The 13,895-nt window shown below is 37.8% G+C and overlaps 1 protein-coding gene across 1 annotated transcript; it reads left to right on the top strand.

Moving 5' to 3' along the window:
• Positions 1–3,307: 3,307 nt before the first annotated feature.
• Positions 3,308–13,721, top strand: LOC135481681 (uncharacterized; the record flags this gene model as incomplete). The annotated part of the gene is made up of 8 exons (XM_064761357.1): positions 3,308–3,719; positions 6,174–6,277; positions 10,284–10,391; positions 10,683–10,742; positions 11,030–11,110; positions 11,547–11,598; positions 12,113–13,060; positions 13,637–13,721. Coding segments are annotated over exons 2-8 (1,385 nt in total), but the record flags the coding sequence as incomplete, so codon positions are not given.
• Between the last annotated feature and the right edge of the window lie 174 nt (positions 13,722–13,895).

Below are 13,895 nucleotides of genomic sequence, written 5' to 3'. Positions count from 1 at the left end.
GAGACTTCTGAGATTGAGCCAATATCATGCCTGTTCTACCGCTCACGGACAATCACTAAAAAGGGTGCTTGGACATGCAAAACCTGTCCCCCAATCACGTGCTCACCACAATCATTGGCTACACCTCTGATACGATACTCCCTCTCCTACTTCACCAGCTGTACATTTAGTTATATAGTACATCTTCTCGAATTCCCCTTGTTGTGGCTTTACATTGTGCACACATGCATTGTTTCCGTTTATCTTACAAGGCATAATTAACTTTTGCTATATAACACTTCAGTTGACCATCTCCCTCCATCTTTGAATTTGCAACCGTGCTAATGAAAGGAAGTAGAAAGAGAAAGTCCGAGTACATGTGTGATACATGTGTGACAACACAATCATGGGTAACTACAATGCTGGCATCTCCTATAACAGGACAAACCTATCAAATATTCACATTTGAGTCACTCTACAATTACGGTACATATCTTTTGTCTCCACTTAAATAACGCCAATTAATTAATCAAGCGGAGAAACATATTGCATGAAGATATTTTTTTATTCAGTGTGCATCTTTTTCATCTGAACAGTTTCTGTTGCAAAATATATGGCATTTGTAGACTTTTTTCGTGATTTTTTTTGTTACTATGTTTCCTTTGTCCATATGCATGTCCCATTACCAATTTCATGGCCTAAAATGATAGTAAACATTACTTCTGATTGGGCTCTAAATGTGTAAAGAACATCAATAAATTGAAGCATATTTTCAGTAACATCCTATACACCACATTGGGGATATAATTCGACATTATTTTTTTCCACATACGAAGTGAATGTCCCCAGGACTGTGTTACCCTTTGCCCCATGTCAACAGTTACGGTCCTTTGTCCCAAGGTGGACACCAGAGGGTTCAATTAGCCTTATTCAATATAACAATATAACCGACGACAGACATAGAAAGCAAAACCAGAGCAGAGAGGTCAGTGTGACAGTTGGCAAATGATCACACGTGACCGACCTCCCCTCAGTTAGGTTCTTATTCTAACCGTTCATGGAAATATACTAAATGACAGCAAATACACGCCCCCTAAAACCATGACTTAATATGAATTAAAGGGGGGGGGGGATGTTAACAATTACCCAAAATGCTGTGTGGTCACTACATTTAACATACAATAATAAGCAGACCCATGTGGTAATTTAAGTTTGGACAATTTCCATCATGCAGACAATCCAATACCATCCTCCCAAAAACTTTTTGATTACACATAGAAAGACATGTACCACGAAACTTATTTTTTGTTTTTGTGTGCAAGAAATAGGCCTAAAAAAGTTTACGCTTTCCAAAGTTAAATAACATTTAGTCGGTAACGTTGGTGGTTTGAGAGTAACGTTGTAGGCTGCATCGATATAGATCATCTAAAGAGTAATAATTCATCTTATTATTTTTTTGCAGTTGCAAAACAACAGTTGATGAATATGCTTCTAACTACTGCAGATAGGCAGCGATGGTATAGAAAACGCTTAAATGCTCATCCGTAGCGTTTTGAAAAAAAGAGCGAAAAAGATGGCATGACCGCTACAGGAAGGGTGAGCAGACATTACCGATAGAAGCTTTGTCACCACGCGACAAGAGACTGGAACGACGGTGCCGGAGGAAAAAGCAACAGGAAAATAAAAATCTCAATATGTAATATGAATGCTATGTTAAAAGCACCCAGCCATGAGAGCCCTCGTCAACGTATGGGCCTAAACCAAGTAAACAGTCCTAGGCAAACAATAAATACAACTGTAATATTAACAAAAATGCCGACTATACAGTCAACACATTAATGAGTACTAATATTTAATTGCGTATATACATATTACAAAAAGAAACTATTAGGCCTATTTGTATACGAATACCTACACGAATGGTCAGTTATAGCGGGGCCAACTCCCAAACCAACGTTATACAGGAACCACCAAAGAACAAAGATATGAACTAAGTCAAATCCGATTTTTGCCACACAGACTTAATTATTCTAAATGCTCATACAAATGAATGCATTTACCAAATGGACAAGCTGCCTGAAGCAAAAGATAGATGTATAATGTCAATGATACCGTTTTACTGGTTTTAAAACCATTTTACTAGGTAGGTGGAGGTTTTTTTGTAATTAAAGCCTTATATAAATAGTTAATTTATTAATATATTTAATATAGTTTCATGACAGGACCAACAACAGAATAAGAATGAAATAAAATATTATGTGGATATCATCTGCCCCAAAAGCACTCTAAACCATGTTAAGTATGTAACCTCACAAAGAATACATTTACTTTTTTGGAAAAGTTAAATTTTATTTTTTTTTAAGTGATGGCTTATCACAGTTACTTAACTTAGTTGCCACTATCTCTTATTATGTATTTTTTTGTAATAAATTACATAAAAAGCGGGTTTTCATAATAAGACAACACCTAAAGTCTGTCCATGCATGCGTGTGTGCTAGTGTGTGTTCAATTCTTCATGATGACTTAAAACTCTTCATGGGTTTTTAGCGCTGTGTATCCATGGCCTGTTGCGTCCTCGTGAGTTGAACTCTGCAGTTACGGTTATAATGGATTACAAATGGATCTTTTTCCCGCTGCGAATGTGTCAGTAATACAGTTTCAATCAAGGCCATTACCGTCTGAGAATTTGTATACACTTTATACACTGATTTGGTTTCTTGTGAGCGTGGAGGTATTAGAGCGCTACAGTACACACGTTAATCAGGTAAGGTTTTTTGGCCACACGCCTCGCGACCATTGAATAACAAAGGTGCTTAGTAACGCCACTCTGTTCGATCCCTGATCATGGTCCGCTTAACACGAAATAATAAACGTATTAGAGAGATAAGTAAGCTTATATAGCTTATGCCGGCAGTGTTGGTATTAAACACAAAGAAAACGTATACACTGTAAATGGTGTATAGAAGAATTAACATTTGGAAACCTTTCTTCAAAGGACACTCACATATCTGGCATGTTAGAATGGCTACTTGGAATTACAAATGGACAGCTTATAGAAATGTTATACATGCTCCGGCAAGGTCGCTGGCAGGTCGGAAGCCGTATACTCTATAATCGTTGTCTTAGCTCTGGTGACTTGGGCCAGGATAGAAGCGTGAAGACCTGGCAAAAATCCCAGGTGGTTAGTTAGTTAGCTGTCTTCAGGATTGGGCCGACAATCCCGTGGCCGTCGAAAAAAAAAAAGGCCGCGAGAGTCAACGTTCAGTCATTGATATGCCGTGGAGCGAGACACACGTTATAGTCACATAGACTTCGGACTTCTGAACTTTTATGTATATACTACAGTTCGATCGTCACTGTCAAAAGGAGTTGATAGTCCGACTACATCCATATCCTTGACGGCGTAGCTGACTGACTATGGATCTTTGGAAAATGGAACTTCCCTGAACTTCACGACATCCGTGCTTTTAAATTGTGACATTTTTTGAGAGAGTTATGACGAATGTTGTAATGGTGTCTGGCATAGTGACACAGAAACGGATATAACGGAGTTACCGTAGCGTTCATGCCCTGATTTTGTCCTGTGGCAGTTTACACCAAAATTTGGCCAACAGGATGCCCGGTGTAACCCTGCCTCCCTTGGGGCTACCGGTCACGACCGGTGTGCCTGACTCTAGGCCCTCCAGTCGCAGCAGCACTTCCAGCACAGTCTTCACCAGTGTTCCCGCATGTCGTTTACGGTAAGGTATTGTTTCATCCCTACAAAACACCTTTAAATATTTACTGTCTGAACATTTCTCATTACCTATGGTATTGGTATATAGACAGGCGTATACATCGATTGGGACAACGCCTGACCTCATAGATATATCCAAGACCTATAGCCAAGACAGATCGCTATACATGTTTAAGAACATGTTTAAAATTAGAAGGCACCCACAACTTATTTGTGTATTCGTTCATGTTGATTGGCTTTCATTTCTTGGCTTAATGGGTGTTTATCACTCTAGACATTATAGAGAAGACAGAATATAGTAATGGCTATAACTAAATACCCCATACTCAGGCAAATTTTTTCTTCACTTGGGAAGCCAGATCTCTTGGAGTCGTGTGTCAAGCTGATAAACGTTAAGGGTGGTTAAACAAATTACTGTCTAAATACAACACAGACATCTTGTTAATGTCGATGATATTATCGCCGTAAACGTAAACACGTTATCGGTATCGATTATGGTGGACCATATAGACAAATTGCTAACACCCAGTTACGTTGCCGAGCATTGGGGCTTTACAAATAAACATAGCTAAGATAGGTATACGTAATTCGGGACTTTTAGAATAGTAACCAATCCTATTCAAGAAGACGTAATTGTTATAGTACATTTTACGACAAAGATACCTGAGATGTTTTCTAACCTGGTAGACTTAAAATCATAAGTGTCACTGAATACTGATCCGCGTCAAAGTTACACCTAAACTCTATTTCAAGCATGCACAATTGGCTTTACATAGGCGTGCGTGTCAGCAGCATAAGTAAACCGGACTATTGAATGGATTACATGTACGTTCGGTCGGATTTGTATCAGATCTGCGACTAGTCACAATTTTCCCACTCACTGTCATGTTATTTGCGAGTCCTCCGTGTTCAAATGTTACACTACTACAACATTTGTAAGGATATATATGGAAACATAAATACAGGCACGCATAACAAAGATGTCTTCTCACACGTTTGCAAATTCTGGTAAATAAAAGTTTCTTTAATAGTCTCTCACAACACTGACATCATGAAAATAAATTATTACTCGCTTTGTAATATCGCTGGTCGTATAACACATATACAACCCTGCACTCTATACTCAAGTATCATAAACTATTACTTTACAAACAATATATGAACATAGGATCGTGAATGGTCCCTGCATATGTATCTTGTTCACATACAAATCACATATATAAGTCGGTACTAACTTTGCTAATGCTGCCTATATCTGGACATGTACGAACCCCATGCAGGTTTTAGAGTTACATTATAGTCATTTTAGTAGTCTTTTAAAGCTACCTGAACCAACACTCATGTATGCATGGTCTATGGAAGGAAGAGTAGACAGGTTAAATAAAGAAAAAATAAATTGTTTGAATAATATAAAGTGGAACTCAACTATGTATGCATATATGCTATAGATTCCCATCAAGGTCTAGCCCAAACTCGATCTATTAACCAAAGCATGTATAGGATTGAATGTAACACAGTTGTACATAGCATCTTGATGGAATATTATCTTATAACAAAGACTGGCCATTTTATAGCATGAATGTGACAGGTGTGCTCCGATATCCGCCTTCAAATTTAGTAGTGTTAATAGCCTGGATGTTTAGAGCTGTGGTTTAAGGTTCCTAACTTATTGTTTTCTCATGTTCTGGATATTCACATCTATATTCATGGCACCACGTTCCACAGTATACGCTTCCTAGACGTCGTATGACGCGCAGTCATAATGTTTTATTATAGTTATAAACTGTATGTGTTTAACTTAGTAGGGATTTAATATTAACTAAGGACTGTAAGTCGTCGGAGCGATTTCCTAGCACGAACAGTTTTTAACACGTAGTCTTGGACGTAGACGTACGATCAGAAACCGCAATTACAAATGTTTGCTTAGTTTCCCTCTATCAGCCAGGTTAAGTGTATATAAAGAAAGAAGGGTGTCATATGTCACTGTGGTCTTCAACATCGCCGATCCTGCTATAGCAAGATTCTCAATGGAGGTTATGTAATACAGTGTGTGCTTCACAAGAGTAATAGGTATCCGGACGTTTACATGAATGATCCATATATTTCTGAGTTCGATTCCTATTCGTGCTAGCTTTGCCATAGCCCTGAATAATGACCAAGCACAAAATTCGCAATAGCTGGATCATCCCGTAAAAATTCATGTCAATTTTCACCAAGGATCCTTTTTATGAAATGAATGAACCATGTCAAAAGATCCAAACTTATCCTAGCTACATCAATACATCCACTATATTTATGTAGGAAGATATACGTCTGCTTAGATATCCGTGAGTTAATTGACAGATCACAACCTCAAATTGATCTCCCGGTATACGCATCTTCTTCATGAAAGCGTCTCTCATGAAATATAGCATTGTTTCCATCCTTGAACTTCATATTGTATATTTTATTTTTCCAGATTATTGTGCTTTCCAAAGACCAGCAAAGCAAGGCTATAGCATACGCAGACCAATGCCCTCCAGACTACCATCGTTACGGAACACAAAAGGGGGATCTGTGCAGGTCAGTGTTTTGAAATGAGCATTAAACCTCACTCGATGAGCGGAATATCCAAATCTCAGCTCATGCCATCGAACAGAATATAGTTTTCTGGAATTAGAATTAGTCTGTAATTTCCAATGATATTGAAATATATACATGTGTAATATCCATAGTACGTAGTGCACAGCACTGTTTGTTTACCTCGTTGAAAGGTTAATATTTGTATTATACGCAATATCCCGCCGTAAAGCAAAGAGAAAGTATTTCGTTACGCTTTTGTTGAAATTATTCATATAATCACAACGTGACGACAACGGTATTAAAGCATAGCGCAATACTAAGAAAATCGCAATAATCTTTGTCAAATTTGTGATTTTTTAATTATCATATAGTATACAATAAGCGTAGAATATATCTATTCATGGTGTACTCTATATAGAGTCCATGTCAAACCTCCAAAGGCAGTGTACAGTTGTGTTTTTTTTTTTTTTAAATAAATTTCAATGTTTGTCTATATGCACCGGTAATCAACTATCAGATTGCCTTGTTTAAACAATGAGTCATGAAATCATTACTCAAGAAAGAAGCAAGCTGTGTATATATACACTTTTTGTCTGGTCTTTTGTTCCCGGCGATCATACTTTCCTTGTCATTTTGTAAAATATTTCTTAAGATGCACAAATGACAGAAACTCCAGAAGTCAAAATGTTCCAAATTACAAAAAAATCCTTGTTCTGAAACTGAATTGTAGTTATACCAAAGCAACAAGCTCTGACACGTGTGTTCCTTTATGATTAGGATTCCGTTTTAACATCACAATGGTTTGGCTTAATTAAATATATACTACTGGTTGCGCAAATACCCGTTTCTCTCAGTCTCGTGTAGATTTAATCTTAATAGGCCTAATCAGCCCCATTGGGGTTTGATATCCGTGGGTGATTTAATTTCTTCTAACATGGCTTATTGGTTATTAGTCAAACGTGGCCAATAGCTCTTAATAAGTACCTTCACATAAACATTGTACTTAACTTCTGTTTTGAGAAGTCAGAAACATCTAAAATATCAGCTGAACACAAATTAGAACGAATGCAACTCCGAGAATCCAACCCGTTTCAAGCCTCTAAGGAAATGTTCCTGTCAAATTCTCTGCTTCCTTTTCTTTATATACTATTCAAGAATTGGCCCTTACATGTTTTCTCATGTTGTGTAAAACTTGCAGGCTTATAGACAATACATTCAATCATGTTAGGTTGCTTTGCACAACTTGTGACTTGAAGATATTATAAATACTCCTGATGATGGAGCAATCAATGCTTAATATAAAATTGAATTACAAAATGGCATTAATGTAGGAGTCTGATTCATTCTAGTTAAAGATTCAGTAAGTGACCATAAAATACTTGCCACAATCTGACATCGCGCTAGCGTTTATAAAAAGATTATTTATGTAAACAGCCAAGCGGCATTTTTTAAAATATGTGTAAGCTCTAACTATAAGCTTACTGAACGGCACGAAACACCAGCGTGGTAAGTTTTCCACTCAGAGCATTCAACTTAGCTAACTTTAACCAGTCGCACAGATTCTGTGGGTTTCTAATCGGCTTAATTAATATTTCTGTGAAACCACAGAAAATTTGTACAATAGGGTCTACATAATACATAGGCCTACATGTATATACGTGGCTATGTGGTAGTGTTGACATATATTAAGTGCATGTAAAGACTGGCTCGGTTAAGAGACTTTTGTCCCAGCTTTATTAATATGTCCTGGACATAATCACTGGCATCTGATTGTGTTCTCACATGTGCCTACTGAGTTGTATCCATGCTGTTGTTCTCTAAAGTGATTAAATCTCTACCTCCCTCTGCTTGTGACAACTTACCCAGTCCCGTAAGATTATATACAGCTTTGTTTACGTAAACAATGTACAAGCTTTGCGATATGTGATGTTGTTGAGGTTAGATAGGTTCTTGTTGATGAGAGTCTGTAAACAGCGCAAGCACTGAACAGTATGATTTTGGTTGGCCTTATTCTACCGAAAGACCAAAACAGGTTGGATCGAGTTCCAGTGTTCCGCGTTTGCTGTAATAGGAGCATGTTACACTTTCCTAACGAATGTATATACTTAGCTTATACCGTATCACACCACACAGACCACGTCAAGAAAAGGGAGTGGAGATGGTGAACTTAGTCAATGATAGCTAAAATTCTCTGGTTGATTTTTTTGGGGGGGGGGGGGGGGAGGAGGGGCATGAGTATAGCCGAACACTTTATAAGAATGAAATTTCATTAGAAGTTTTATTTTAACTAGTTGTCCTTCTAGCCATCGTACATCTTGCTGGACTGACAAGCCGCCTCTAGTGAATATATCCCCCCCCCCCCCACCACGCACACACACACACACAACTATATTATATACATTTACTTGTCCACACATATGACCTTGTTACGACAAGAATGCGTACCGATGTAAGCGCAGATTACATAATCGATACGGTAAATGTTTTCACCATTTTTATCATCTTAAATATGAAATCCTGCCATGTACCTACACACATCTATTCTCAAAACAACATAGCAAAGGTTATAGCTGGTTTTCATACCATAAGTCAACGTATAATATTTTGACTCTTTCATCCAAAGCTCTGTCCACATGGATTCCAGAAATATTTACAGCATAGCAAAGCTATATCTGGTTTTACATATCATAAGTGAACGTCCCTTATTTTAAAACGTCCATCCAAAGTTCTGCCCACATACACTTTTACACTTCATTCGTCCTATACTTCTTTCTATTACCCTGCAAATGCATTTTCCCTTTATATCATTACGGCTGTATGCAAAATATTATGGTAGATGATTCCGTGGAATATAATTAAAATGGCTGTCCATCTGGGTTTGAATGTCAGATCCAATGAGGAGGCGACATGTTCTTTAATCCTGTGAGGTGGCGCTAGGTGTGAAGCAGGACCCCGAGCCATTGCTACGAAAAGAATGGATTGTAGCGTAACATCTACACCGTTACAATGTATCAGTTTCTATTGTAACATGGCACTGTCTTTAGGCTGACGTCATCGTGAAGAACTGGGAAAGGAACATTTGACGTCAATAAAATGACGTCAAGGTCCTGTTGCCGGGCGTTTGGCAGGTTCTCATTATAGGCGCATTAGTCACTTTACGGTGCATGTTCAGAATGATCAAATTGATTATTTAAACTATGATAATTTAGTACTTTTCTAAATGATGCGAAGTTCCACACCACTTTTAAGATGCAAATTCCGAATATCGTCCGACGTTTCCCTCTAATTTTTTTTTAGAAAATGGTAATTTCTGTAAATTCAGTATTACAATCAAATTTCCGAGTTTGAAGGAATGCTATCAAGGAATTGACCCTACAAGAAACCTGCGCATTTATTTGGAAGGTAAAGGTTTAGGAGTTACAATGTTATAACATGACCTGTGAAGTGCAGGTTAAAGCCTTGGATGGTTGCCGAGATTAGTAACATACTGTGCTCCAGGAGGCCTATCGAATAGCTGACTTCCCTATAGCTCTGACTTGTGCAGGACGCATATTTTAGGGTTCGTTGCCCATGAAGGCCTCGGGGTTGACACTCTATATATGCAATACATATCAGATGCAAAATGCGTGGAGTCGCACATGTTATGGAACTATACTGTTTCGTCAAATTGGTAACTACCTTTTATTGATTTGTTCTGAACGAACAGGCATATAAGCGGAGACAAAAATTTATAGTGTCTTCGGTTTATGTTTGGACAAGCGGTGCACCTTTCGGAAATTACGCTGGGTTTATTGTAAATTCTGACTGAGAATTAATGCAAAACTCTTGATGTCATATATGTCAAAGAAAGGCATGTGAAGCACACATTATTCATTGGAAACTCTTAATCACGTCTAATATCAAGATGGGTCAAAGATGTGACCATTGAAGAATTTAAGAAATGTGAACTGGACTAGATGGTTTATGTTTGCACTCGCTATTTTGCTTTTCTTGTTTTTGTTGGCAGAAGCGACATGGGTCAGTGAATGATGTGCGTTCCCGTTACTCAGCAAAATACCGCCGTGGGTCTGACTTGGGGTCTCGTCTTACAGCCAGTTCTCCCTTTTTGCAAAAGGTCAGAAATGCCGAAAATTCGTGTAGATAATGAAGTCAGTTTTTTCGTCATACATGAAGTAAATAAGTAGGCAGGGAGGTATAAAAGGCATACGCTTACCTGAGGATTAGAAACATATCAGTATGCATGAAGCAAAGGTTGCTATCAGTTCACCTAATAATTTTAATAGGTTATTTCCTAGAGTAAATCTACCATTTCCAGTGTGGAATATACAGAGTTTGCATATTTTATTTGATACTTTGAAATGCAAAATATCCATTCAAGCTGTCATCATGGTCATTTCCATTTTAGTCAGCACCTGAGGATTGTCTGAAATGCATGTTGAAAGTGTCCCACCGAAAATGCGAAGCGGTAAGCCTCTATTAGACGAAAATAATACACAGGCTTAAGTAAACAATGCATTTAAATTCCACTCGAAAAAGATTTGCATAACCATTCATCTATTTTTCAGTAAAGTACCAAAGAATAGAAAATTTGTTTTTGGTTATAATTTTATCCTTAAAAAAGCTAGGGATGGAATTTGTAATTTGTGTGCCAATAAACTATGAAAGTGGTTGCTTGGTTGAACCTTATATTTCATAATCCGGTCAGCATCTACAGTGTATGATATTTAATGATATTTCACCTTGTACTTTCAGCACAAGTACATCCGTGTTGGAGGTGGCTACCGACACAGTTACTGGTTTGTAAAATGCCTCCTGGAAGAACTAGAATTACAGGTAGGCAGAAAGACAGAGTACGCACCATTCCTTCCACCACTACATGTATTTATTTGATCGTTGTTACCGTTTAATAAATTTTCCCCCGTATACGATTACGGTCAGTTTTATGTGTTCCATAAAGTCAATCTTTGTGTAAATATTGTTAAGGACCATGTGGATATCCAAGTTAGTGTTAATTATGAAATAAAGCTTATTAGATACACTTTGAGGAATGCTTTAATTGTCATGTGGGTTTTAGAAACATCATTTCCTTACTTACAGAAAGTACACACGGAAAGATGAGATGTAAGGCACATCTCACAGTAACTTTAAGTTGTGGTATTCTCGCTGAATGTAAGATTCGTACAGCTAAGTCTGCAATTGATACCAAGCATCAATATATGACAGTTATGTAATATTCATCTCGGTAATATGTATGCATGTTTTATTTTAGCGTCAACAAGAGCTTATCCGCAAAGAAAGGTTGGAAGCTATTCGAGAAAAAAGTAAGCGGCAGTTTGGATAATGCGACGACGCGTACTCTATCTCTAATGTTTTTTCTGATAACCACAGAAGAGAGCTAAGATCATTTGAATTCGATGGTCACAAGAGCAAATTTTAAAACAATCCTCACGGAGAGAAACAATCAACTGTTTTTTTCTGATGCCAAAGAAATGAAATAGATGTTCCATAAGTATAACATCAAAAGAAAAAGTTTAAATATAACATCCAAGTGATCAGTTGCTATACAGTGCGGCAATAAGCATCATGTAAACAACAGTAGCGATGCTCGTACTTCACTAGCATGTGCTATGTGGTTTCTGCTTCAAATATTTGGGTCTATAATGAGAAAGCATACAACTTTCAGGTGGGGAGAGGGGGGCGCAGCTCTGATGAAATGCACATCGTAACCAAGAGGCACACAAAATGCTAAGGAATTAATACGACTCTGCCCTCGTTGTTCTTAATCAAATAAATGAAATAAATACTATTTTATTTTGATAATATTTTTTTTCGCAGAGGTTCGGGCTATTCGGACATACATCAGAACCAAAAGCGGCCGACTCGTGGAGAGGATTATATACCTGGACGAGGAAGATTACGAGGCCTTCAAGTCAGGAAAAAATCAGAAAGACATTTTGGCCAAGTACTTATCCAAGGACGAGGCCAAGCAGCTCGATTCGTGGGACAAGGACGAAGTCAAAGCCATTAAAACGTATGTCAGAACAAAAAGTGGGCGATTGATTGAAAAACTAGTGTACGTGTCAAAAGACGAATACAACGCTATGCAGGAAGGTAAAGTGGACGCAAAAGAGCTTTTGAAGAAATACATCAAGCCGGAAGATGGCGAAACCATCGAGGGTTGGGGAGAACAGGAAATGAAAACAATAAAGACTTATGTTCGGACTAAAAGTGGCAGATTGATTGAGAAAACTATAATGGTTTCTAAAGAGGACTATGACGCCATGATGAAAGACGGAAAAGACCCAGCTGAAATACTAAAGAAATACATGGCTGTGGGTGACGGTGAAAAAATTGAATCGTGGCAAAGTGCAGAGCCCATGAAATCAATAAAGATGAAAATACGAACAAAAAGTGGGAGAATTATTGAAAAGACAATCATGGTGTCCAAGGAGGATTACGAAGCTCTGACGAAAGGTGGCGCTAATGCAGACGCTATTTTGGGGAAATATATGGACTCGGGTGATAATATTGAATCATGGGAAAAGGCAGACACCAAGCCCATGAAAGTGATAAAAACGTATGTAAGGACGAAAAGTGGTCGTCTTATTGAGAAAACTATATTATTAACAGAAGACGAGTACAAAGCTTTCCAAGAGCAAGGCGGAGATCCCGAATTCTTGAAAAAATTCATCAAGCTGGAAAAAGGAGAAGCGATTGAGGACTGGGAGAAGGCTTCCACCGTTTATGAAGCGTCAGATGACGAAGATGACGTTTTCAAAAAAGGTAGTACTCATCTCTTGTTGTTCTTGACAATCAAGAACGTCAGAAATTTTAAAACTCAACAGCCGTCCTTTTCATGTTTCCATTGCCGCCTCTGATTTCACAGCTCACATATACACCCTTCGCTCTTGATTACTGCTAAAATCCCGCAGAGACATACAGAGTCTTTAACAATTCACGCTAGTTTCGCTTACAGTTAGGCGCATCATAAGATGTGTTATTTACAAAAACAGTTTGACTGTCATGATTCTTGTTAAATGCGTAATAAAAATATTTCATTAATATATAACCCACATGCCAGTATGTTTAACGAATGTAAGAAAGAAACGTTTTCAATTTCAAAAATTTTGGTTCAGAACTTTTCCATCGCTGACATTACTCCATAGTCATTCGTTCATTGTGTTCGGTTGATCTTGGACGATGTTTTTCAAGGATTTTAGATAAATGATATAACATTTATGATACCAAAATAAATCCAGTACATTACTCACATTGCATGTATAAATTAATTTCTATTAAAAATGACTGTTTATAGTATTATAAAAGTGCCAAGTCAAGCGTGGTCCATTCTGGTTTCAGCCAAGGCGGGAACAAAGCTCATTGGCAAAGACGGGACGGTGTATGAGGTTGTGGTGGATCCCTTGACAGGAAAGAAATACAAGAAGTAAGATAAAAACTTCTTTACGAAGTATGTAAGCTTAAAAAGTATTGAAAGAACAAAATAAAATACTGGGAATCGGCATGCGTGTGACGCGCAAATTTTGTTAATAGTAAGATAAGACTGGAAAAAGGAGGAAACGTGATGGGAATGAAAGAAAATCAACTGGATTAGAACATA

Source organism: Liolophura sinensis, unplaced genomic scaffold, assembly GCF_032854445.1.
Source record: "Liolophura sinensis isolate JHLJ2023 unplaced genomic scaffold, CUHK_Ljap_v2 scaffold_456, whole genome shotgun sequence".
In the NCBI taxonomy this organism is placed as follows: Eukaryota; Metazoa; Mollusca; class Polyplacophora; order Chitonida; family Chitonidae; genus Liolophura; species Liolophura sinensis.
The sequence above is the reverse complement of the archived record's forward strand: the minus strand, read 5'-3'. Positions and strand labels throughout refer to the sequence as shown.